Source organism: Cydia pomonella, chromosome 27, assembly GCF_033807575.1.
Source record: "Cydia pomonella isolate Wapato2018A chromosome 27, ilCydPomo1, whole genome shotgun sequence".
Classification (NCBI taxonomy): Eukaryota; Metazoa; Arthropoda; class Insecta; order Lepidoptera; family Tortricidae; genus Cydia; species Cydia pomonella.
Window position 1 is genome coordinate 4,655,806 of NC_084729.1, and position 25,764 is coordinate 4,681,569.

The following is a 25,764-nucleotide window of genomic DNA, read 5'->3' on the forward strand; positions in this document are numbered from 1 at the left end:
CATTCATAGATATTTGAATATGTTTAAGGCTATAAGCACTCTTTTTACGTCCGCTTGATAAGTTTTGTTAAAGTTTTACTCCCATAGTTCCGATCACTGGCGATGACCAAAATAGTCGAGGATAAAAATGGATCGCTTTATGCGCTTGTTGTTGTTGTGTGTCGTGTTGTCTTGTTGTTTTTGTGTTGTTGTTGTTGTTGTTATGGTTTACTTACCGACAGTGGAGGTGGCCCCGAAGGCGGGTTTGCTGGCTCCGAATAAGGAGTTGGTTTGCGTCGTGTTTTGCGCGCCGCCGCCGAATGAAAATGTGCCTGAAAGAACGATTGCTTTTAATAAGGTTGTTTCCATCTACAAATCTTAGGGCAGATTTAATTGTATCCCAATAAATTCTTATGGATTATAAGAACATGTTGAACTACCTCTAGTGGACCTCTAATGAGCATATTTTTGTTAATATTGAATTTAAAATATCTTTTGACACACGTCACGTGAATCAAGTCGAAACGACATTGAAGATTCTGATGACGTCACAATTCTCGGTCACAAAACGTCACAAGTTCGATCAACCAAGGCCCCCCCGTTTTAATACTCAAGCCGTAGCCATTTTGGTGGTGGGCAGCCTGTGTATGTGTGCGTATAGGTAAATGTGTGTGAACAGACCTTGGTGTTACGTGTCTAGTTATATATAGTTGTGTCAATATAGTATATAGTTATGTGTCAATCCGTAAACTGTGACGTCACACAATTTACAAAAAGAGCGTTTTGAGCGCGAAAGCATCTATCAAAATATATTTTGTTAATTTAACATATTTAAAGCCGTTTTTAGGGTAAAAGTTGAATTTTAGGACAACGTTTGGTTCATACAGAACGTATTACAAGCGTTTCAAAAAATTGGAAACAACTCTATTGGGGAATAAAATACGATATTTTGTCGATGAAGCCATGTTGAATTTTAAATGAAGTGAAAGGTTAATAAAATCTTGAGTCTTGAGGGTCACCAGAGGTTCAGTTGGTAAATAATGGTTTTATTAGTATGAAAATGATATCAATCAGCATGTATTAAAATTCAATTTTATTTTCGAATAGCGGAAAAAGTAAAAAGATAGAATAATGGAGATAAAACGAAAACCAAGGGATGAAGTTAAACACTCTACTTTTCATTTCGAAAAGTCGAATACGAGGATACATGTGTTTTTTTATATTACTAAATAAATAAAAAATAGCAGTTCTTGAGGGTACTTTCAATTAACCATATAGGTAAAAATAGCGTTATTTAAGAAATGGAAAGTTAAATATCAGAATGGAAATTGTATGATAAATCCATTTAAAACCAAATTGTAATTGCTTATCGTAAAAAAATTAAGAAAATCGTACTCGAAATGGAAAGTAAAATGCTCTAGTGCAGAAACATATCACTTTATGCACACTTTTGAACAATAACCCTATTTCAGAGCATGATAAATGATAAGAGAGTTTTGGAACATGAGGGGTGTATAACCGATAAGTACGGGTACTCACTGGTGTTCCCGAAGCCGGTGGTGGAGGCGCCGAGCGCGCCGCCGCCGAACACGCCCGCGCTCGTCGTGGCCGGCGCGCCGAACGCTGCACACACACACACGTCCGTTCACACGATACGAGTATAACTAGGGCACAGTCACTTAGCTAGGCGTGTGCGAAGCCGCCCCTCAGGGCCGGATTTAGGGGAGGGCGACCGGGGCTGCTGCCCCGGGGCCTCCACAAAAGAGGGGCCCCCACAATAGAGTATTCGGAAATTTTTACATTTTATTTGGAAAAAAATTTGGGGCCAGGGGGCCTCCACTCCTTTATTGCCCGAGGCCTCCAGACCTCCGGCATTGCCGCCCCTACCCATGGCCACGAACTTTCGAAGGCCTCACAGGACCCAACCTTTTTTATTATTATATAACACATTGAAAGAAAAGGGCCTCACAGTTGCGACTTCGCTCACGGCTAGATTAAGTTCACGCTACGGCCCCAGGGCCCATTTCTCGAACCATAATAGGCTAATATTATTAGTGTTGTCATGGAAACGCATACGATTTGACAGTGTGTGGGCTAATAATATTTTCTGCCCTCCGGGCGGAAAGCGTCAACTTTTCTCCCGCTGCGCTAAACGAAATTGCCGCTTTCCGCCTCCGTCGAGCAGAAAAGTAGTATGCGCACCACGGGAGGAAACGTGGGACATTCCATCCTGCGTGTTTGCCACCCTCGCCTTTGGCTCGGGTAACAATTTTACACGCGGCACGCAATTTTCTACTTTTCCTCCCTTGGGACACAAATAACTATTATTAGTCTAATACCGTTCGCGAAATGGGCCCCAGCTAACAAACAAATCTAATTATTTTATTAGAATATACGGAGTAGAGATGGGCGCCGACAGAGTTGGCCAAAACGTTAATGCAATTAACCATTACAAATTGAACCATAAACTGTAACCGTCCGTTACGGTTTACATTTCAATTTGTAACGGTTAATTGTCAATTGCAATTAATATTCGGCCAACACTGGACGCCGACCCCTAAAATCTAGCACTACAAAGTGGCTACAAAGTTTTCTTTGACAATCTACCTCTATTTATATTACTCTTTTTTTTATACTACGTCGGTGGCAAACAAGCATACGGCCCGCCTGATGGTAAGCAGTCTCCGTAGCCTATGTACGCCTGCAACTCCAGAGGAGTTACATGCGCGTTGCCGACCCTAGCATCCCCCTTCTCGTTGAGCTCTGGCAACTTTACTCACCGGCAGGAACACAACACTATGAGTAGGGTCTAGTGTTATTTGGCTGCGGTTTTCTGTAAGGTTGGTCCAGTTGGGCTCTGCTCTAGATCTGGAATGACATCCACTGGCTGTGCCCTACCACACTAAGCGAGATGACATTCACAATGCCCATACCTATCTTTTGGACGTAGTTTAAGGATGTACCCGGGTCCAAAAACCGGGTCCGGGTCTCTTTGATATCTCTTCTTCTTCCTCGCGTTATCCCGGCATTTTGCCACGGCTCATGGGAGCCTGGGGTCCGCTTCACAACTAATCCCAATATTTGGCGTAGGCACTAGTTTTTACGAAAGCGACTGCCATCTGACCTTCCAACCCAGAGGGGTATACTAGGCCTTGTTGGGATTAGTCCGGTTTCCTCACGATGTTTTCCTTCACCGAAAAGCGACTGGTCAATATCAAATGATATTTCGTACGTAAGTTCCGAAAAACTCATTGGTACGAGCCAGGGTTCTCTTTGATATCTAGGTATCATTTATTTATTATGACTGATAAATAACAAATGAGAGTAGATATTTCTTATACCGTAACTCCCACTAATATACTACCATTACCCACAGACAATAAACATTTATCTTTCCATATACTCACTGGAGCCGCCGAACAGCGGCTTGTTCTCCTGCGGCTGGCTGAAGCCGAACACCCCTCCGCCCTGCGCCCCCTTGCGGCCCGCCGTGTAGTCTTCAAGCCTCAATTCTTCCAAGGATTTGTTCTCGTATTCCTGTGGAAAGAGAACATTACATATTGCAGAGGCCGACAAAACCAATTCGGGGATAAGGTACGAGTTTGTCGGACGATGCAAAGCAGAGTCCGACAAAGAAGACGAAACCACGAATTGCTGTTCCTGCCGAGGCATATATAGTGCTTTTCCCCGGAAATGAGGTAAACTAATCATTATTTAAGCATCAAGCGTCATCCAAATCGAATATTCACATCGTTTGCGTTGCGTTTTTCTTATACATGTTTTAAAATGGCGGGTCAATTTATGCAACTCTTCGTCCTTAGTCACCTTACTTTAGTCGGACACGTTGCCTTCATGCAAGTGATGCAATGGTGACGTCCCGGACCACGTCGGTGCCAACTACTGGGTTGTATTTAGCATGAGCCGTGCAAACTAACCGTGAGTCATTCAAAACTGTTATTCTAACAAGTTACCTTCATGCAAGTGATGCAATGGTGCTTGATGTTGATGTTCTGTGACGTCCCGGACTTGACGACCACGTCGGTGCCAACTACTGGGTTGTATTTCGCGTGAGCTGTACCCGTGGCGGTTTGTTGTTGTCCGAAGCCTCCTGTAGAAAAAGAAACAATTACGAAAAATTCAATAATTCATGTAATACCGAATCTTCTATAATGTTAACACCAGAAAGGAAAACTAGGACTATGTTTGGCGAAGCGGTCATATGATTTCGTCCCTCTAAGGTAGTTTCCAAGGTTTTCTCAAGTGTCCGGGGTCTGACGTACCGGTATTATTGCCGAACAGCGTGCCGCCCATGGCGGGCTGCTGGCCGAACATGCCGCCCGTGGCCGGTGCTGCCCCGAACAGAGTCGAACCTGGCGTGGTGCCCGCTGTGCTGGTCGACGTGCCGCCGAACCCGAAGCCTGGAGACCAAAAAACGAAATTTCGATTTTCATGTTTCGTGGTAGACCCTCAGATTGGGATGGATTGTGGTAGTGGCGCCCCCTACGCAGAGTTCCGCGTAAAATTCCCTATTAATCCCTTAATTGCAGAATTTTTTGTTTTTTTTTTTTCTGCCACACCTATTGAATGTCCATAAGAGCAACCCGTCGTCCATTTTAATATTATTATTAATATAAATTTTCACCTTTTTTTTTCAATGTATTTTCATACCTCATTTTTATAGAAGTTGTCCTATTACAGCTTAGTCTTGACATATTGACAATAATTAAACTATTTTACCTGCTGGTTTCGCCTGGAAGGGCTGCTGCTGCTGCGCCCCGAACAGCGGAGCAGGCTGCGAGGCCCCGAACAGGCCCCCACCTGACGAGCTGGCTCCAAACCCTCCGAAGCCTCCTCCGGAACCGAACCCAGATGTGTTTGTTGAGCCAAAAACTCCGCTTGAAGTGTTGTTCGACCCGAACAAACCTTGGAAAAAGTTTCAAATTTATTGTAAGGCATATAAACAATTAAACATGCAGATCTAAAACGTATGAAATCATACAAATATATATTTATTACAATGAAATCATATGCTAATTCAACCTGGAAAATGTACAACTTTCGTTGACGCTGAAAATTCATCGTCTATTTTCGACTGTGGCCGTAAATCAATTTTATTTTATACCACGTCTGTGGCAAACAAGCATAACCTATGGACGCCTGCAACACCATAGATTTTAGGATATTACATGCGCGTTGCTGACCCTAATGATCAATAACATTGGGCTTTAACCCCATTATGCCCCTATCCTATTTAACTACTGATGTGCTGTACCAAAAATGCGATATTTCCACTTGGAAAAATCTCGGAAACTATTCATATTTTTGTATAGGAATCGAAATTTTCCATTAACTAAAAGTTTCCTTAGTTTCCAGTGAAATTTTGCGACATTTCCATTTTTTTTGAAACTTTCACAACTGTACCCCTAATACATATCCTACAGTAAACTGCAGAGATAACTGAGCATAAAAACTTGTTTGCAGGGGGGCTTAGTTATCTCTGCAGCTTACTGAACATAATACACACCAATTTGACCTTATATCTTAGCAATAATATTTACGATCAGATAACTTACCACCTCCAGCCGCGGGCTGCGCGGCGGCCCCGAAGGCCGGCGGGGCGCCGAAAGCGCTGTTGGTTGTGCTCTTGAAGCCCCCGCCGAAGGGGGAGGAAGTTGTCGCACCCGCATTGAAGGAGCCTGGAATATTTTAAATGTTTTTCAATATATGTCAAAAACTTCAACTATTATAGACAAATTAAAACAAAACATCTTATAAAATATACTTACTTTATACCTTTACCAATCCGAGAAAAGTAGTTTTTTTTTTATTAGTATGGATGTCCGCAAAGTAAGGCCTGATTCTATTCATTATCATAGACAATTCATTAGACATTCTGTTTTTTGTATAATAACTTAACTAAACATACCCCTTTAAGAATTTTATTTTATTTTTAATCTCCGCAAACGGATATCTGACTTTCCAACTCAAAAGAAAAACGAAGCATCTTTGGGATTAGTCTGGTTTGCTTACTATAATTTCCTTAAGGGCCAATGCTAGCTGACGCGGATTATCCGGAACGGACGCCCCGTCTAATAAGAAATTGTATGAACAGCGCTAACTGGCACGGGCGTGTGCGACGGATTTGGCCTGGGAGCATACATAAGTTCCAACAACATAATTGGTGTACAAGCCAGCAACCCCTGGTTTGATACTACCACCTAAAGGAGCCAATAGGCATAAACAATATAATCTTTTTACTTTAGAACTGTTCACTAAAATACTCAAGACAAAAATGTAAACAATCTTCACATGTTTTTTTTATTCAAAAACGCTTTTTGAAAATCAGTGACTACTACATATGAAAGCAAAAGAATGTTAATGATCGTGTATGATTTATCAGTTACCTACATATTTTCCATGACTTATTTTTCAAAAGTGTTTTTCAATATAATCGCTTACCTTCTTTCTAATGCAAAAAAAAGGACTATAATGGCTCCTCTACACGATGGCCCAGCGTAGGACAGTCTAAGGGACGCAGCTATGCGGTGGAATGAGATAGCAATATCACTTAATCCCTCTAACGCATAAATGCGTCCCTTGGACTGGCCTGCGCTGGGCCATCGTGTGGAGGAGCCATAAAATAATACATGTTGCCAGGCAGTGTGATAGCAAGTAGACCAAAATGTTAATAAGAATAATGACAGCTTTCATCTGTTGGCTCATGTGGAAAATTGCAGATCACTTCTGGATGAGATTAGCTTAGGCCTGGGACTAGTGGCATATTCGAAGAGAGGCCTATCCTCAGCAGTATGCGATAAAATGCTGATACGATGATGATGAATTAAAACTTATTCCTTATATGGTGTTACTTACCGAAGCCCGAGGAATTGGCTCCGAAAGTTGGTTTCTGGAACATTGTGGCCTAGGTGCTGCTTTCCTGCTGGTACACACTTACACAGTCTTCAGATTGAAGTCATGATTGATCTGTAAGCGATCACAAGGATAAATAATAAGTAAAAAATAAAAATTCGTTTACACTAATCATAAGATTTTAAACCATTTTCAAACGAGCTGATTATTTTTCAAAGTGGACATGAAAGATAGATACTTAAGCAAGCAAGGAAACTCGCTTTCACGTAACAAAAAACCGCTGCGAAATCCATCCGTCCCTTTGAAAGCTTATGATACCACAGATAGTCATTGCTGTAAAACATATAACACAGGGTTTAAAAATGGCTTCCTTCATTTTGGAAAAGAAATAATATTCTTTAAACTGCCATATATGAAACATAGATTTTGAAGAGTATTGGCTAGCTAGCCGTTGGCAGGATGTTCATCCTCACACCCTAGAACCTAAATGGTCGCGCACTGTGCGGTTTAAGAGGAACTTTCTCTTGCGGACGCTCCAGCTGTGGAATGACCTCAGTGCTAAGGTTTTCCCGAGGGTCTACAGTGTGAGGTTCTTCAAAAAAGGAGTGTACCGATTTTTAAAGAATCAGCAACACGCATGTAACGTCTGTGGAGTTGCAAACGTCCACAGGGCTGTATGCTTGTTTGCCACCGTTGTGGTATAGAAAAAATTGGATATTCCTACATTATATTTTATATAACTATTTATTATATATGTTTATTAGTATAATAGTTTTAGGTAAGTGATAAAAAAAACTTTTAACCTAAAGGTTTTCACAGAAAAACAGAACATGTTCCCTGGAACAGAATATCGAAAACTCGGTTTTTAAGCAGTTTTGGCGAATTGTTTGCCTCCACCCACCCAGGCCAAAGCTTAAAGATTAAATAATAAATACAATAAAATTACTGGAGTTCCTAGCACAAGCAATTTTTTTATCAAAACTGTACATGAGTGGAATAAATTACCAGAATCAGTGATAGTTGCTCGGTGAACAAAAAATTTTTAACATTAAACATTAAAAAAACAAGTGCAGTGATATACATGCATAAGCTTCAAGCTGCCTATTGAATAATATTATAATTAAAAAACAGCCATGCAATTGGCCTCAATCGAAAATAGCACACACTTACATGCTAAGTCTACCCTTTACCTTATGGCACACATTGTTAATGCAGTGTGCAAATGCAATTATGATTTCTCTAAATTCATAATAGAATGAAAAGGGAGTTTAATAAGCCTCTGGGAGGCTACAGGTTAAGTGTGCATTATGTATTTAACTTTTTTGTCTTCTTTGTTCTTCTTTATAATAGAAAATATTGGTTTCAAAGATTAGAGAGAAGAAAAGATAATATTTAGCAATATTTACAAAACATAGTACAGTAAGCGTCAAATAATTTGTAGCAGTCAAAGTGGCCAAATAGTTCAGTACACCATACTAAATGTTTTTATAAATGATAGTTCATTTATATGATGCTTAGAAAATAAATACATAAATAAATCAATAGTCATTTACATGTACCATTGAGCAGTGTGTATACATGTTGCATGTAAGATGCCTGTCGGTATTTGACAACCTGTCTGGCCTAGTGGGTAGTGACCCTGCCTATGAGGGCTCCTCTACACGATGGCCCATCGTACGCCAGTCTAAGGGACGCAGCTATGTAGTGGAATGAGATAGCAATATCACTTGCTCCCTCTAACGCATAAATGCATCCCTTGGACAGGCCTACGCTGGGCCATCATGTAGAGGAGCCATGAAGCCGATGGACCAGGATTTTGGTAAGGGCATTTATTCATGGTATGAGCACAGATGTTTGTTCGTAAGTCTGTTTTCTATGTATTTATACTTATTTATATATTATATTGTCTAAGTACCCACAACACAAGCCTTATTGAGCTTACTGTGGGACTTAGTCAATTTGTGTAATAATTTCCTATAATATTTATTTATGTGCTTAATTGACATTAACTGATGTTGCTATTTTTTTTAGTTTTGTATTTGAAGGGGCAAATCAACAAGTTAAAAGCTTATATATTTCTTTAAGTATATCAAATATAAGTTATAGAAGTAATAGGAATGGCGATAAGTTAATTGAATGCATTGAAATTCATTACTCATCTCATTTATTTATGAAATATAACCTAACTAAAACAATTGTTGTCAATAAAATACATTGAGTCAATAATGCTGCATTTGAAAGGTATATTAATAAAATTTGCGTAAAAGAAGCAAATTCTATGTAAATCGACTTAGATTTGTATGCTTTTGCAACAATTAGGCAAAATTTTGCGATGTGTATGTATAATTCGACCAAAAAAACGTGGTTCAGGAAACCTACTACGATCAAAGAAAAAAATCTTAACATACCTTCAATATTTAACAATGACTAAAATATTTGTATCATATTCAATCAACCCACACTTTCAGAGCCAAAATTTACAAAATAAATATGCTATTTTGCTAGTAAAACCAGAATTTATAGTTAATTTTTACCGGCGACCGTTTGTAAAAGACACTTTACAATTTGGTAGGTTATTCCAAACACCTCGAATGCTAAAACAAAAGTTTGTTATTTCAAATACTTACAGAATAATCAAATAATCGATATTTTAAACCAGTAGTAACAACAAAAATACAATCGAAAAAGTCACTGATATCACTTAGGTATATTGTTCACTTTCCAGCAGAAATAATTACACACACGAATGTCAAGAGCACTACCGCCATCGGCGACTGATTGGCGTGAGAGTGACAGCTGCTAAAAGTGTTGCCAACGATAAAAATGTACAGTTTCTTTATACGCAAAGTTTATACGTTAAATTGTTTTTGTAATTTATTTATTTATACATTAAGGTAAAAAATAATAGCCCCATGTGTTTTATATGCCAATGAATAACCAATAATATGAAAGTAACGACGCCCGACGATGACTAAATACGCCGTGTGCAATTATTCAAACGCTAACTATTGTAAAACATAGTTGTCATTTTCACAGCTCCTCAAGTACACTACGTTATGCTACGTGAGCTGCTAAAGAAAATAATCTTAGCTCTAGGAATTTCTTACGTTGACCCGCCTAGGCTATAACCGCGAAAATCGAAGTTCGTCAATTGCGGTAATTTTTCAATCTAATTACCTCTTAGTGAGAGTAAAAGAGAACGGCCCCCTGCATGTTCCCATGTCTATTATACTCTGGCACACGATCAATGTACGCAATTCCTTGTGTTACGCGTACGCGTCCTTCCTTTAGCGTCTTTAGTTTTCAAGCTGAACCAGATAGTTAGATTATCTGTCGTATTAGAACCCGCAAACCGGAGGAGGCGACTTAAAAAAAGCATCAGAGTTTAGTGTTTATCTATTCTATTTTGTTATCACTTCTGTGACCCTAGATGGTCTATAGGCTAAGATGGTCGGCTCTTTATCATTTGTCACCATGGCTGTCACATTCTATCTTAACAAGCATGTAAGCGCGAAAGTGACGGGTATAGTGACAAGTGATGAAAATGGAACCATCGCTGGCCTGAACTGTCCGATACGCGCCTTCCTAAGGGGTTGACATTTTGTATTTCCTCATATGGTTTGGGCACCCAAAATGTTATCTGACCATTAATACGTCTACTTAAATACTAATCGACTTATAATTATTGATTAAAGCACGCTATACCTGTTTTCATTAGTATTGAACGTTAATAAAATTTTAACTACTGGGCGAAAAAAAAAAACAGTAAGAAATCAGAAATCATTTATTACGAATGACCTTTTTGTCTGCGGTAAGCGTGTAGTCTAAGGTCTTCATTGATAACTTTTTTTAGGGTGCTTCTCTTCACAGACATCTGTATTGCCAACTTTTGCTTCCGGACGGAGTTTCTTGCAATTCTCGCCTTCACTGCCTTTATTAGAGCTGGTCCGAACGGTGCGTGGTCTTCCAGACCTCTTGCGGTCATCGAAGCTCCGAGTACTATTGTATCTATTAGTTGTGCGATAAACAAATTGTTTGTTGATTTTTAGGTTTTCAAGCAACTTCACGATTCTCTTTTATTTAGGCCCCAATTCATTATAGATACGACGAGATAAGCGTTATGTGTGGTATATAATTATAGCTCACAAATCAACCACATTGTCATTTTTTTATTTTTTCGGTAGCATTTGTTAAAGAGGTTGCAAATCGAGTAACAGAACTTAGTAACCAACTAGGTAGTTGCGACCAAACCAAGTTAGACGTAGCTAGTGGGATTTTTTTCACTGGCAAACAGAGTAACAACTTGGTGGTAACTAGTGGGATTTTTTTTAATACTACGTCGGTGGCAAACAACAATACGGCCCGCCTGATGGTAAGCAGGGAATAACCCGCAAAGGCTAGTACTTAATAAATGAATACGCAGTGCTCTTCAAAAATCATTTAATAAGGAATTCATTATTGTTAGATACGTCATTACATAAATTAGGACTAATATTTATTCGTTATTACAAATTAATATAACTTAATACAAGAGTTAAAAAAACATTAAAGGCCCGTGTACACGCCGGAAGCTTGCGAGTAGACATGCACTTTGCACGTTGTTATATATACACATCCTTATGAGATACGGGTGCTATAACCGCGAAAATCGAAGTTCGTCAATTGTGGGCATTTTTCTTTGTCACTCTAATTACGTCTTAGTGAGAGTAAAAAGAAAGATCCCCTCAATTTGCGAATTTCGGTTTTCGCGGTAGGCCCCGGGACACCGCTTGCGTAACGTGTGCGTGCAGTCGTGCACGGGTCCAAAATTTTTGCACACGCAGACAGTGTGCTCTGTACTGTGTCGGATAAAATAACGTCGAGGTTATCGTCATACATCTGTAAGATTAATTATTCACTATGAAATTGACTAGCTTTTTACGTAATATTTCCATATATAACTTCTCAAAGTTTGTAATATTATGTTATATCAGTCAATTAAAAAAAATCTACACCTTGGTTAATTCTAGGTTGTGATTAACAGATGGTTGTTATACATTTTCTACCTTGTCATATATGATTACAAACTTGCGTAATTTTTACCAAGCAGATATATTATGTCTACGAGCGATACTCCATTTTTTTATACTAAAGGAAAAATACATCGCTTAAACAATAAAAGAAGCAATGGAAATATTCGCACGCTTCGGGTAAGATTCGGTAGCTAAGTTGGCTAAAAACTATCGAACCGGTGTTCCGAAAGGACTCATGCTCGAACCTTGCCTTTCATTTTTTAGTAGTGAAAACTTTAGCAGCGCTGTGCACTTTTTGTGATGGGGAAAAATGTTAAACTTGCGACAGGTCACGTCGCCAGATTGAAAACTCGTAAGACGAACACGTGACCTGATCGAAAAACTCCATGATGGTTCTAGTAATGATGATGGTGTAAGAGTCGATGAAATTATGAATGGAAATTGATTTTTCTGAGAGATAAGTTTTTTAATGTTAAATAATTGTAATAGTTCTGAAGTGTTACATTTTTAATGCAATATAATTGTCATGTTTTTGTACGATAGCGCAATAAATGAATATTGTATTTTACCACATAAATGATAGTACTTTTATACTGATAATTAAAGCAATTCGTGCAAAATTATTCCCTGACCATTCCAAAATATCAAAAATGCACAACATTAATATTCAAGGTTCCACTTCTGCCGGGTTATTCCCACTAGTTACCACCGAGTTGTTACCAGTGGTAACTACTGGGTTTTTTTTTCCACCTTTTACCACTTTTACTACTGGGGAAAAAAAAAAACCCACTAGTTACCATCAACTTGGTTTGGTGAATTTTTTTGCCCAATAGTTATCAGTGGTAAAAGATGGGAAAAAAAAACCCAGTAGTTACCACTGGTAACAACTTGGTGGTAACTAGTGGGAATAACCCCTTCTGCCGGCACTCCCGGAGTGCATCCCGTTGTTTTTTTTTATATATAAAAATGAGCGTAAAGTGTTTTCCTGTACTCTATTTGTATCAAGGAAAAAACAATCATATAAAAATCATTCGTCATAAACTAGAAGAATTTTACCTGTACATCCTTCGTTTTTTTTAATCTTCCGTTTCATCATCTTCATAAAGTAGTATTAGACCTTCATCATCAGTCACCAGTGATTCTTCGACAACATCAAAGTAAATAGGCATTTCAGGATTTTCTGGTCCATTCAGCAATTCATCTTCCGTATAAATTTTACTATCCGTACTGCCTTGCTCAGTTTCATTCACATCTTTATTGTTTTCAGATTCATTTGTTTCACTGGTTTTTTCATATTCCTTGTTGTTATCAGTCTGTGTTTCGGGTGCGTCATTCTCTTGATCCATGTTGAGTGACTTTTGTGTTTGATCACATTCTTTAATCACTGTTTTGTTGTGATCTTCATGTTTTGTGTCACTAATATTTATATTTTTCTCACAAATATTTCCAGTGGAATCATTACTATGTTGAGCTTTGTTTGTAACATATTCTTTCGTCTCTGCTTCGATTGTAGTTTCAACCATGGACTGATTTTCGTCTGTATTATCTGCGCCACAACTGAGATTTTCATTTGGTTTCATAAATGTATTGTTCACATCATCTGTTAATCTATCATTATTTTCTTCTCTTGCATTTGAAATATTTAGTTCAAAACAACTGCTTGACATTTCTGTTTGTACTGCTTCTGTGTTAGTCTTCATATCACCAGCTCCTGAACGAACTAACATTGTTTTAGCATCGTCTTTCATATTATTTTTTACTTCATTTACCGCATAAGCAGTTTGTATTTCTGGTACAACAATAGCAATTTTACTTTGAGATTTCATAACTGATATACATAAATCATCTGACACAGAATCAACTGACTTTGTATCACCAGCTTGTTGTGTATTACTAAATTCTTTATTCACTTCAACACTAGTTTGTGCCTGACTGTGCCATTTCATGACTGATTTATTTAAATCATCTGTCCCTAAACACACCAACTTAGTATTAATAACTTGTTTTCTATTGCAAAGTTCATTATTCTTTTCATGAACAGTTTGTACTCCTATCATAGCCATAGTTCCTTGAGATTTTAACACTGATATATTTAAATCATTTGTGTCTGTCCCCACTGACTTCAGTGTTTCCCTTTCAGTCATTGTTCCTTGAGATTTCATAGCTTTTGTAATTAAATCATCCCCTGAACCAGCAGACCGTGTTTCATTTTCAATTATTTTCTCCTTTACCTCTGTTTTGATCTTTCTAATATGTGGCAAACTTGAAGCTACATTTTGTATTATATTTATAAGCTCCGAAATTGCTTTATTGCAAAGTTGATTGTAGTCTAATTCTCTCTTTTCTTTTTCATTTACTTTGTTATTTATGCCTAATATTTTCTCATCACACATCGTAATTCTTTTTACATTCAGTTTCGTGAAACCTTGGATATGAATACCATAATGGAGTTGATATTGCTGTTCATCAAAAACTAACCCACAAACACAAGAAATTCTGGCTGACTTTTCTGAAGGGCATTTTCCCAGATGTCTGAACATATATTCCAATTCATGGAAGGATAAGTCACATTGGCATTTATAAACTGTAGTTGCTTTATCTGTATCTTTTGCAATATTACTGGTGATTTTAGATGACACAGTTTTGTTTTGAACACCAATTGTAGTTCCTGGAATAAGGAGTGATCTAGCATCATGTCTTTCAAGAACAATTTTCAATTGAATTGGTTCCTTTGCAGCACCAGATGTTAGTAATCTCTGTAGTTGTGAGCTTGGTGCATTTTGCTGGGTAAGCTCAGTAATTTTTCGAATATCCTTTACTGGGATGCTGTTATTTTCTTGTGTCTTTATTATATCAGATGACAGTGTTGGTCGTGCTAATTTTGACCAATCTGGTACATTTTGAGAGGTACCTTCAGTAACTTTTTGAACATCTTTAGCTTGTGGGCTCATTTTTACTTGAATTTGTGTCTTTGCTTTATCACATGACAGTCTTAATTGTGGAAAGTTTGATCCACTTGGTCCATTTTGCAGGCCATGCTCATTAGCTTTTAGGATGTTTGCGGCAGGGCTAATTTTTACTTGAAGTTGCGCCTTCGCATCATCAGATAATAGTTTTTGCAGTGCATTTTTTTTTCTACTTAATACATTTTGCATTATAACCCCAGCTGCTTTTAGTAAAAGTGCATTAAAGAAATCATCATCTTTATGATTGAAAAATACTGTCCTGAACTTCATATTAGAGCTGACTGCAGCTTGATGCATCTTATAGTGTAGATACATGGTATTCTCATCAAGAAATGGTCTCTTGCATTCATAACAAGGGAATTCAGCAAGCTCTTTATTGCATGAGTTTTCTACGACATGTGCCAATACGGAATGTGGATCAATATATTTCAGACATTTCTCACATTGGAAGATCATAAATGGGGCAGATGACACCTTTTTCCGAGATGTCAAGCGAACAATTCGTGTGAAATAATATATACTATTACAGTTAATCATGTCTATTTCTGGCTTCGGTAAGTCATCCACAATGCCTGGCCACTTGTCCTGTTTCAAAAGATTATAGTCGCAATATATTAATGTATAAGCATAATCTGAACCATATTTACATTCATTGTATGTGTCAAAATCAACATCAAATTCCGCATTAGATATTACGCATTTCCTTGTTGAGTTTCTAGAGACAAACACCTCTGGATTTTCAGATGTGACAACATGATATTGGCAATGTTCAATAATGTGGTTATAAGATACACTAGCAAATTTGCAAGCGTTGCATCTAAACAGAAATGTTGATTTCTTCTCTAGGTGTTGGTATAACTTTGATCCTGTTGTACCATTACCTACTACAGATTTAAGTTTAGTGCTATTGTGATTCGATTTTCCTTCTCTCCTCCGTTCATTTTCGTCTCTATGGCATGCTCTGGTATGGTCTCTTACTATAGTAAGAGAAGGGAATCTCGCGGAGCAAAAACTGCATCTAAATTTCAATTCCGAGTCATTAATAGACATTCTTTTTGGTCTCTTTAAATCTGAATTGTGCTCCTGCTCTATTTTAGCATCACATAGTCTTTTCGATGTTACTGTCCGAGTTATCTTACCGACATTCTCATTTCTAATATCACTAGTTGTCCCATGAATTGAGTCTGAACTTCTATGTGCTTGATTCTTCTTTGATGATTCAGAAATAGCATAATCTACATCTTTTTGAAACTGTTCCAATATAGTTTTGATGTCTATCTGTTTAGATGCCATGACTATGAATAGCAGTCTGAATTTCCTTATATCTCCTAAAAAAAAACATAAAGATAGATTCATTAATACTTCTCATGATCAAAGTTTAAATAATGACACAATTCAAATAGAATTTCAAAAGAGAGATTTCAACTACCAAGGATACTATTCGTTGCTTTTGTTAGGACTAAGTCATCATAATTTTTTTCATGATATAGAAGGCAAATAAGCAGACAAATGGCCTTATGGTAAGCAATTGCCATGTCCATGGATATTTGCAACACCATAGTATAAAGTAATGTAAACAAGGCCTTATGGTAAGCAATTGCCATGTCCATGGATATTTGCAACACCATAGTATAAAGTAATGTAAACAATTACAGCCTTCTATGTATATGATGACCGGTCTGGCCTAGTGGGTAGTGAGCCTGCCTATGAAGCCAATGGTCCCAGGTTTGAATCCTGGTAAGGGCATTTATTTGTGTGATGAATGCAGATATGAGATGAATGAGCTCAAATTTTACATACAATGTACACCCCTCTGCGGCCTCTGCCCCCCTAGATCACTAGCTGGCTATGCCCTTGTTTATCTATATACATATGTAGGTACATTGTCGCCTAGTAGCCATAGTACAAGCTTTGCTTAGTTTGGGGCTAGGTCATCTGTGTAAGATTTTTCTCAAATATAGGAAATCTATCACCTGATCTAGGAAATTTCAATCAATTTTTCATGTTATCGCTCCATCAAGGTGTTGATGATTCTGCCACTGTTGAGGTTCGATAAGACATGGCTAGTATATGAATCTTATCTAGGAAATTTGTCAAAGTATGATCTAATATAAGCAATCATGGCCTACTCTACAGTCTGCCAAAATATTAACTAACATAAAAAAATGTACCTCATATTTCTATGAAAATATTACTTGTGTTCTTAGAGTATAATGATACTTCCATACTTTTTTCTGACAAAGTCGACTGCAGAGTAAGATTAAACGGACTTCGATCTTAGTTTGTAATCACTAGATTAAAATAAATTACTATTCCGATTTTAAAATGCTAGTTAGACGCTTCTTTGGATAGAAAGACCGTTTTATTCACTATGATTTTATGAGATGGACGCGCAATTATGGGCTTTTACCGAATATCATCATAAAAATCATGACAACATACCTTTTTGTTACGTTCATTAAAACAAAAACTAACCAGGATTATACATATGTAGATAAAATGTGACTGACGTATTAAAAGCTGTTTACTGTTACAATTATGACAAAAGACTCACTAAATCCCAGACACGTAACATTTTAATGTAAAAAATCCCACAAGCAATTTTTTAGTAAATATAGATGATCGACTGTACTGACACTGACAGTAGTGTGGGTTGCCAGAGAGTAAATCATTTAAATAAGAGAGAACAAAGACCGGCTATCAAAGAGCATGCAATGTCAATTACGGGCATTTATCTTTGTCATTCTAATTACATCTTAGGATAAAAGAGAAAGATCCCGCAATTTGCGAATTTCGGTTTTCGCGGTAGGCCCCCAGTTATTTAAAGTTTATGAATTTGTATTATTGACAATATTGTAATTGTAAGTATAGTATGGACCGTGGGCGTTGGAGGGTCTACCATCTTGTGGCCTGAATCGTAACCATAAACATGTACATTTACACGTCACGTGTTTTCTTGTGCATAGTAGGTTCTGCCATCTTGTGGGCCACATCGGAACAATAAACATCACATTTACGCCTCGCGCCAAAAATCTGACGGCTCCTGTGCTGCCTCCTACAGTTCATGCACGCTCCCTATATATTATAAATCGTGTAGACAAGCATTAAAACAGCTCAACACTGGATACATTTTACTTTTCTGCCGTAAGAACTAGTGAAGAGCAAATAACTTACTCCATCGATGATTATTGCAGCAAGGGAGTAGTGAAGTCATTATCGTTGGTTCTTTGTAAATAAAAGCATTTAGCTGTGTGTATAGCATATAATTTGACCAATATTGTGAAATACGTTTTAAATTGAAAACTATTGTTTATCTTTTTTATCAGTAAACGAGCTAGAATCGTAATTTGTATGTGTCTTAAATATTTTATATTTTACACCTATCGTAAGTGGCTGATCTGTAGCGTCACAAACTTTCATAAATTCATTTTTACTCCAGAACGTGTGTAATTTGCGCAAAGAGCGATATTTTGAAGAGAACTTTTCGTCCGAGAAAAATGGTTCTGATGTTTGAATATCCAGTGTCTCTTGTGGTAAAGGTAAGATCAACCTGAAAAATCAAATAAAAATACATTATTGGTACTTCAGCTTACTCCACAATGTGCTGGTTTATTGTTTTCATAAGTGAAACTGATGTAAAATATTTCTTACATAAAATATTCTTAACTATCTTTTGTTATTCTGTTCCGTTACCTCATTGCATGTAAAAACATTCGATGTGGTGCCGAATCTTCGGTATTACTGTAAGTGTAGTCACCAAGTATTGTGTGCCCAATGGCAGCACAGTGTACGCGCAGCTGGTGCCGACGACCTAGAAAAAAAGTAATCATACAGTATGTCTACCAACGAAAACCGAGATTGTAAACAAACATAAAAAGAAGCTTTTTAAAATAATAGAATAAAATATTTAGCCAAAATGAAACATGCCAAGTACTCTGTCCTGGAGCCAATGCACGACTGTGTACCAGTTGCAGTCGAGACTGCGGGACCTTGGGCTTTGGAGGCGAAGGACTTCGTAAGGGATTTGGGTTGGCGGCTGAGGGAGAGGGGGTGCGACCCTCGGTCTTCGTACCTGGTCCAACAGATCTCATTGGCCATTCAGCGTGGTAACGCTGCCAGTGTGATGGGGACATTTGAGCCAGGTACGATTCGTGACGGTTAGTTTATTTAGCTTATATATTTATTTAATGCAATTATAGTTACACGTACAGCATAAAAATACAAATACGCCGGGAAACTTAAACTAACAAAATATATCATTCCAAGAAAAACATAATAGAAAAGTAGGTACAAGATACATAGGAAGGACAGAAAATAACAACACAACAGCATCACATAACAGTAGTAATATTATACACCGACTGTGGAAGGCCTATCATCCATCATCTCACAATACTTCAGGCACTCACGTCACGGTACACGGTCGTCCATCTCCATGCAAACAAATCACAATCAGGTGGTGACGTCAGAAGCGCATTGAGTAGTGTCAATGCTCGAAGGAGCGACGAATTTCTGCGTGACAGTGCGCGCCGCTGGCACCGCCAACAGTGGGCGCACCCGCGGTTTTAAACTAATCCTAGGAATATCCGGCACGTGCAGTCTGAGCACGCGACTCACGAGGTCTGGGCAGTCTAATTCACCACGCAGCATGCGACAAACTGTAACCAGCAAGTTGCAGTTACGCCTTAATTCTATAGAGTTGTAAGCTAGTGCTCCGAGCAAAAACTTAATCGGATATAAAAATGGGTAAAACCCGAACATTTTCTTATACAGAAATCTAAGAAAAGCCTTTTAAATCTTCTCTAGAAGTAAGGCGTAAGTCGACTCATACGTGGTCCACACAATTGATGAGGTCTCCAACTTGCTTCTCACCAAAGCGTTAAAGACAAGCTTTATGGCCTCAACATCTCGGAAGTCCTTGACGTTGCGAATCACGAAGCCTAGTCTTCTGAAACAGCTATCAGCTAGCGTGCGTATATGATCGTGGAATGTAAGACGTGAGTCAAAGGCCACCCCAAGATCCTTCACAGAGTAGACCCTGTTATTCTTGTCAAGTCCGAGCGTATACTGTGCAAGTAGAGGTGCTGCAGCTCGACTGAAAGAGCATACACAGCATTTGGTTACAATGAAGAGGAGTTTATTTTCCACGCTCCATCGCATCACAAGAGTCAATATCCTCCTGAAGAGAATTACAGTCTACACTATTTTTTACACCATAGATCAAGTTCAGGTCATCAGTATTTAGCAAACACTTATCATTTTTGACTACTTTCTCCAAATCGTTGATCATCAACCCAAACAAAAGAGGGCCGAGTGAACCCTGACTGACACCAGATCTCGTGTTATAAGGAGCTGAAACAAAAGATCCATGACGAACGTACTGCTGTCGATCGCGTAGATAACTTGCAAATAGAGCGAGCAACTTAGGCGAAAAGCCTAGGCAGTTCAGATAGATATTATTGTTTACTCGTATAAATGACGAAGCCTGTTGCGGCTATCTTCATTGGTTTGTTTGGGACGAAGCATGTTGCTGATATGCATCTGAAGCCTGCGTTGCGGATAATTTACATGCTGATTTTGAAGTGGTAATAAATTCTATTGTTTGTATAGAATAAAAATATTATTTTTTACATCTGCCGTAAAAAGTGAAGTCCAGATTGAACATTAAAATTAGTGCAATTTTCATATTTCTGACCTAAACATTAGCGGGCTTGTGTAAATGGTTAAAGTTAATATACATACTATAATGTATTCTTATACAAACGGGTGTGTACAGTGTACACATACTTTATATCAGTCCATATAAATATGCAAATACTTACCAGTGACAGGTTTCAACAATATCACACTAACGGGATCGTTGCAATAGTAACCAGTTTCTAAGAGAAGCATACGAGTATGCGCCGGTCGTGGATGCACCGCTGTAGTTACTGCAGTTTCAGGCAGCGATGTAACCGCCACCATTTTGTGCGACGATGATGCTGTTAAAGCGTCAGTACCTTAGAGATAAAATGTATATTAGGCTTTTCTAAAGATTATTGCTCAAAATATGTATAATTAGACTCAAATACAAGAAATCAGTCAAATTAGAAGGCTAGGCCAGTAATGTCAGGTTATTGACTTACCCACCGAATATTCAATATCGCATAATTCAAATTCTACATGGCCTCTAACAACCGCTAAGTAGTATTTTTTAGTTTCTCGTTTCTCAAATAATTTGCCTGCGATGGCTGATGCGCGTTTATTTTTTGCTATACATAATACACCACTGGTAGCGTAATCGAGGCGGTGAACAAAATGCAATGGATCTGAGGATGTAGAATGGTGAGAGTCATGTTTGGCGATGTTGTAGGTAACTGAATTCTGTAACAAACAAGGACTTGCTAGTTGAATTTTTTTCGCTCAGGACTTCATTTGGCCATACCGAATTCAGAATTCAACCTGAAAACGAATGGCGAAATCATATGAATACATTAATGTCAGGGAAAATTATACCAAGTTATACTCTTTATTGCACTCCTGAGCTCCTGACGCAGTTTAGGATATATGTAAAAAAACATAAACACATATAGAGGTAACAACAGGCGAACTTATCGCCTACAACCGATCACTTCCTCCAGACAACCTTTGGGTATGTTCAACTTAATTAACAATTGTTTTTGTAAGTATATAAAATCGCGTGACCTAATATTGCGACTGTGGGAGGTAGAGATACTTTTCTGTTTGTCTGTACATTATCACGACATCACGTCGGTGCGAGTTTAGGGGTCAATATTGAATTTTATATTTAAAAAAAAAGTGAATTTAGTAGCAAAACAGACTACTCATCTTTACCTCATCTTAGCAATTTACAGGTTGGATTAGTTGCATTTATTCAGTTTAAGTACTTTATTTTAAAAAAATCGACATCGATAAACAATCTCGTAACCACATCAGCACATCACTACAGTTTTAAGTAAATAAACATAACCTCAATTGAGTACAATGATGTGTTTGGCTTAAATATTGAAATTAATTTATTGATGGGCACAAATTATTTATTAGAGCAATATACCTTTTCGTTTTCATCTTCTGAGTTTATGTACATGTCATACGGCTTATTTACAATCAAATAGTCCTCGCTTTGGTACAATTTAGGAATAGACATTTTCATGTTTGACTTGTTTGTAGCTGGTTTTGTTATTGGTGATAAATGTAAAAAAACCGTAGTAGCTTAGTTTAATAGCTTAATCAACGATTTTTATATAAATACTTTGCAATATTGGCATTTTGTGTTTTTGTGATTATTGCTGTCATCAGGTCATCACATTTCAGCTTCATTCAAAGTTTCATTCATGCTTCATCATAATATTATTTTTGTTAATAAAGAAATATAATATAATCAACATTAATTTTTTTACATGTTTTATATGAATGAGTTGTTCGACTTGTAGAAATTGGTCACTTATGCGATTTTGATATATAAAGCCTCAAAACAAGTAGCAAAGAAAATAAATATCTCGACAACTAATTTGGAACGCTTTCATTACTTAGATGTCATATTTGACATACTCCTGTTGTATAACGCTGCAAAATATAAAAGCGTGAAATGTTTCTATGGTCGTTTAGTATTTTCGTAACTTTTCGATTTAGTAGGATTAAATCTTTTCCGAAGATGTGTCCGAAATTATTAATCAATTGAAAAAAATACTTTAAAGATGAACCGAATGAAGAAGCATAGAATCAAAGAAGAGAAAGCGACGACTTCCTCATCTAGTCGGAGACAGGAGGAGCATGATTTGGCGTATTTCATTCACGACAGAGTAGAGTTGATGCATCAAGTGTTTTCTGTTTTGAAATCGAAAGAACTCAAGTCTTTGGCCCCTGAGTGCGTCAGACGGTTATCTATAGACGATTTACAGGAGTTATGTTTGGAAGAAGTAAGTATCGGCGGGTTTCTTGCCGTTAAAAGTAAAATATAATTTAGTCTTTTTACGCCTGCAACTCCAGAGTTACTTGCGCGTTGCTGACCCCAACACTCCGCACCCTCGTTGAGCTCTGGCAACCTTACTCACCGGCAGAAACACTATGAGTAGGGTCTAGTGTTATTTGGCTGCGGTTTTGGTTTTTTGTAAGGTGGAGGTCCCCACTTGGGCTCTGCTCTAGATCTGTAATGACATCCGCTGTGCTGTGCCCTACCATGCAAAGGGAGATGACCTTCACAATGCCCATACCTCTCTTTCGGACGTAGTTTAAGGACGTACCCAGGTCAGTCTGGCTCCATGGTGCCTTTTTAGCAAGCAGAGATGTGCAAAATGCTTCACTGAGTTGAAAAAATTGATTCATATCTTGCGCTCGCGGTGATATATATACCTCATTTCGCTCAGTGGATCTGTAGACTATATTGTTCACGAGTGAGTAGAGAGAGATGCCAATCAATCAGGTACACACAGCCATAAGTGCGACCAGGATGGTGAATCACGCGATACGATTCTGCCATGGTTTCCCGACACCCCAAATTATTCTACTAGCTCACTCCCTCATCAGGCTTGGCTGTCTCATTTGAATCATAAGTGGGAAAGAGTGAACAAGGAACACTGAGATAGATGACTTACTGAATGAGTTGAAGAGTGAGTGAATTCAATCAAAAGAAAACTAATCAAATCACTCACTCTTGAATAGCCAGGTCCACACAGCGAGCAAGTGAGCATGTACGTGTGAGGCAATTTCCTCACGCACAAACCGGCCAGTGTAGACGTGCCTCGGCACTAGGCAGGCATTAGGCAGTTATTACGCGCATAGCGTTGTCTCGCCCAAATATTGGAGAGGGAGAGACATGCGAATTGCACCCAGTGTGTTAACCACCTTAGAAATCACCAGTTTTAGAATCTCAAAGAGCCTTAGAACTCTAAATGTCAAGTTTTTGGCCCTTGAAAAAGCCATAATCACACCTCCAAGCCAAATGCGGCTTGTTTGCCATCCCATGGTGTAGCTGTTATTTTACTTACCTGCTGCAAATGCATTGTGAATGTCATCTCACTTTGTGTGGTAGGGCATAGTGCAGCGGATGCCATTCCAGATCTAGAGCAGAGCCCAACTGGGAAAGTACTCGTACCTCCACCTTACAGAAAACTGCAGCCAAATAACACTAGACCCTACTCATAGTGTTGTGTTTGTGCCGGTGAGTAAGGATGCCAGAGCTCAATGAGGGGGCGGCTGGGGGGGTTTTAAGGTCAGCAACGCGCATGTATGCGCGCGCTGGAGTTGCAGGCGTACATAGGCTACGGAGACTGCTTACCGTGAGGCGGGCCGTATGCTTGTTTGCCACCGACGTAGTATAAAAAAAAAGAACATCCTGGTTCAATTCCAGGACACTGGGGGCCTTGTCATCTATTTGAGTTTAATTTTACTTATTTCAGCTTCTAGGAATAAGTTCCAAACGACTATGCGCTATCCTGGACGGTGCGGAGCCCCCCTCAGACACAGACTCCTCTAGCCAGTCAGCCGAGCAGTTGGAGACCATCTCTCTCGACAGCATATCATCCGATGATGAGATACTGAGCCAAGCTAGTGGTAAAAAGAAAAAAGGTATGTATGTTACAATTACAAATGGTATATATATAACATATTTTATTTATTTATTTTATTTAAGTACTAGTGACCTGACCTGCCCGGGATTCACACAAGTTACATAAAACCTTAACAAATTCAGTATACATCCAAACCTTTCTCAAGAATCACTAGTTAATGAACTGGCTTTTAGCATTAGACAGACAGTACAACGATTTTGATGTGTATTTTTAATGAAAATCAATTTTGAAAAGTAAGTCACGGTCACGGCAAATATGTAACAATTATAAATCATATTTATTTTTATTTTCTTAATTTGGGATTACCAACAGCCACAAATAATACATCTTACACACTCTTAAATCTATATGACAATCAGGACGATAATTTTGTTACATTTAAAAAAAGTTGTGGCACAACGAAAACTTGTGGGATGTCTGATGTCTATCTGTGTGTTTATTGGGAGTATGTTTCAACAGGTGTGATATTTTATATTATGGAGTGTGGATTTAAAAGGAGTGAAATCTGTTATGGTAGTACTGTTGCAAAAGTGTCCGACTGTCAGCTATAAATAACAGTTCAAAATCTCTCCAGAGTAGCGCTAGAGTAGCTAAGAACCTAGGCGTTATTGACGGAGTGAAGTGCGCTGTCTATGATTTGATTTTTTTGTCAAGTATTCTAGGTATTGTAGCGCCACCTATAAGGTTTTTTAGACACTTTTGGTACATGGAGATTTAATTCCTTCCACCTTTCATATTTTATATGTATGTAGATAGTAGAACCATCATTTAATTGATGTTAAAAGCCGACGCGTGAGTTTTCCCCGCCCGAGCCCGCCGCCTCGGCCGAGGCATGTCTACAGTGGCCAATTTGTGCTTGAGGAAATTGCCTCGCGCGTATGCTCACTCTGTGTGGACTGTGGACCCAGCTAAAGACAATGATGATGATGAGATAATAGAACTCGCTTCATACGATTTTTCGCATAATACGCCACTTGGACGTACTTAGCGAAAAGGATAAAATAACCAGCTTAGTGCGAGTCAGATTCGCGCACGAAGGGTTCCGTACCATTACGCAAAAACTGCAAAAAAAAACACGTTGTTGTATGGGAGCCCTACTTATATATTTATTTTATTCTGTTTTTAGTATTTTGTTGTTCTAGCGGCGTCAGAAATACATTATGAAAATTTCAACTGTCTATCACGGTTCATTGAGATTTTTTTTTTACATACAGCCTAGTGACAGACAGACAACAGTGGAGTCTTAGTAATAGGTTACCGTGTTTACCCTTTGGGTACGGAACCCTAAAAGTCGACATTCAATTGAATGACTTTTTGACAGGAAGTTCAATTTTTGTTGACTGATGTTTTGCGGATTGCATCCAATAA

The 25,764-nt window shown here is 38.3% G+C and overlaps 3 protein-coding genes across 6 annotated transcripts in view; 1 reads left to right on the forward strand and 2 right to left on the reverse strand.

Annotated features, from left to right (window-relative positions):
* The window catches only part of LOC133532441 (nuclear pore complex protein Nup98-Nup96), a 90,011-nt gene extending 80,214 nt beyond the window's left edge, over positions 1 to 9,797 (reverse strand). The window contains exons 1-9 of the mRNA XM_061871117.1: positions 9,477 to 9,797; positions 6,853 to 6,963; positions 5,553 to 5,675; positions 4,717 to 4,902; positions 4,260 to 4,397; positions 3,951 to 4,087; positions 3,387 to 3,516; positions 1,519 to 1,602; positions 216 to 311 (exon numbers count right to left, since the gene is read on the reverse strand). Of these exons, the coding sequence (XP_061727101.1) occupies positions 216 to 311; positions 1,519 to 1,602; positions 3,387 to 3,516; positions 3,951 to 4,087; positions 4,260 to 4,397; positions 4,717 to 4,902; positions 5,553 to 5,675; positions 6,853 to 6,895 (937 nt within the window). The 5' untranslated portion in view covers positions 6,896 to 6,963; positions 9,477 to 9,797. The remainder of the gene's footprint in view (positions 1 to 215; positions 312 to 1,518; positions 1,603 to 3,386; positions 3,517 to 3,950; positions 4,088 to 4,259; positions 4,398 to 4,716; positions 4,903 to 5,552; positions 5,676 to 6,852; positions 6,964 to 9,476) is intronic.
* An 823-nt stretch (positions 9,798 to 10,620) lies between these two features.
* LOC133532406 (RNA pseudouridylate synthase domain-containing protein 1-like) lies at positions 10,621 to 22,152 on the reverse strand. Of its 4 annotated transcripts, XM_061871054.1 has the most exons (6): positions 21,882 to 22,152; positions 20,953 to 21,190; positions 20,650 to 20,826; positions 18,521 to 18,638; positions 17,270 to 18,377; positions 11,276 to 16,155 (listed from the first exon to the last, which is right to left on the reverse strand). In XM_061871054.1, exons 1-5 carry the CDS (start codon positions 21,978 to 21,980, stop codon positions 18,131 to 18,133), a joined length of 879 nt encoding a protein of 292 aa, XP_061727038.1. In that variant the 5' UTR covers positions 21,981 to 22,152; the 3' UTR covers positions 11,276 to 16,155; positions 17,270 to 18,130. The 4 variants fall into 4 exon arrangements, with proteins under 4 accessions (XP_061727037.1, XP_061727038.1, XP_061727036.1 ...); XM_061871053.1 differs by lacking the exons at positions 18,521 to 18,638; positions 20,650 to 20,826; positions 20,953 to 21,190; positions 21,882 to 22,152 and adding an exon at positions 10,621 to 10,848 and having other exon boundaries at positions 12,918 to 16,155; positions 17,270 to 18,029; XM_061871052.1 differs by lacking the exons at positions 18,521 to 18,638; positions 20,650 to 20,826; positions 20,953 to 21,190; positions 21,882 to 22,152 and having other exon boundaries at positions 11,276 to 11,727; positions 12,918 to 16,155; positions 17,270 to 18,028.
* Positions 22,153 to 22,445: 293 nt separating this feature from the next.
* The window catches only part of LOC133532828 (uncharacterized), a 3,826-nt gene continuing 507 nt past the window's right edge, over positions 22,446 to 25,764 (forward strand). The window contains exons 1-2 of the mRNA XM_061871679.1: positions 22,446 to 22,746; positions 24,226 to 24,394. Of these exons, the coding sequence (XP_061727663.1) occupies positions 22,525 to 22,746; positions 24,226 to 24,394 (391 nt within the window). The 5' untranslated portion in view covers positions 22,446 to 22,524. The remainder of the gene's footprint in view (positions 22,747 to 24,225; positions 24,395 to 25,764) is intronic.

Coding starts and splice junctions, on each gene's coding strand:
- LOC133532406 (XM_061871053.1), bottom strand. CDS start 16,120: ATGGCATCTAAACAGATAGACATCAAAACTATATTGGAACAGTTTCAA.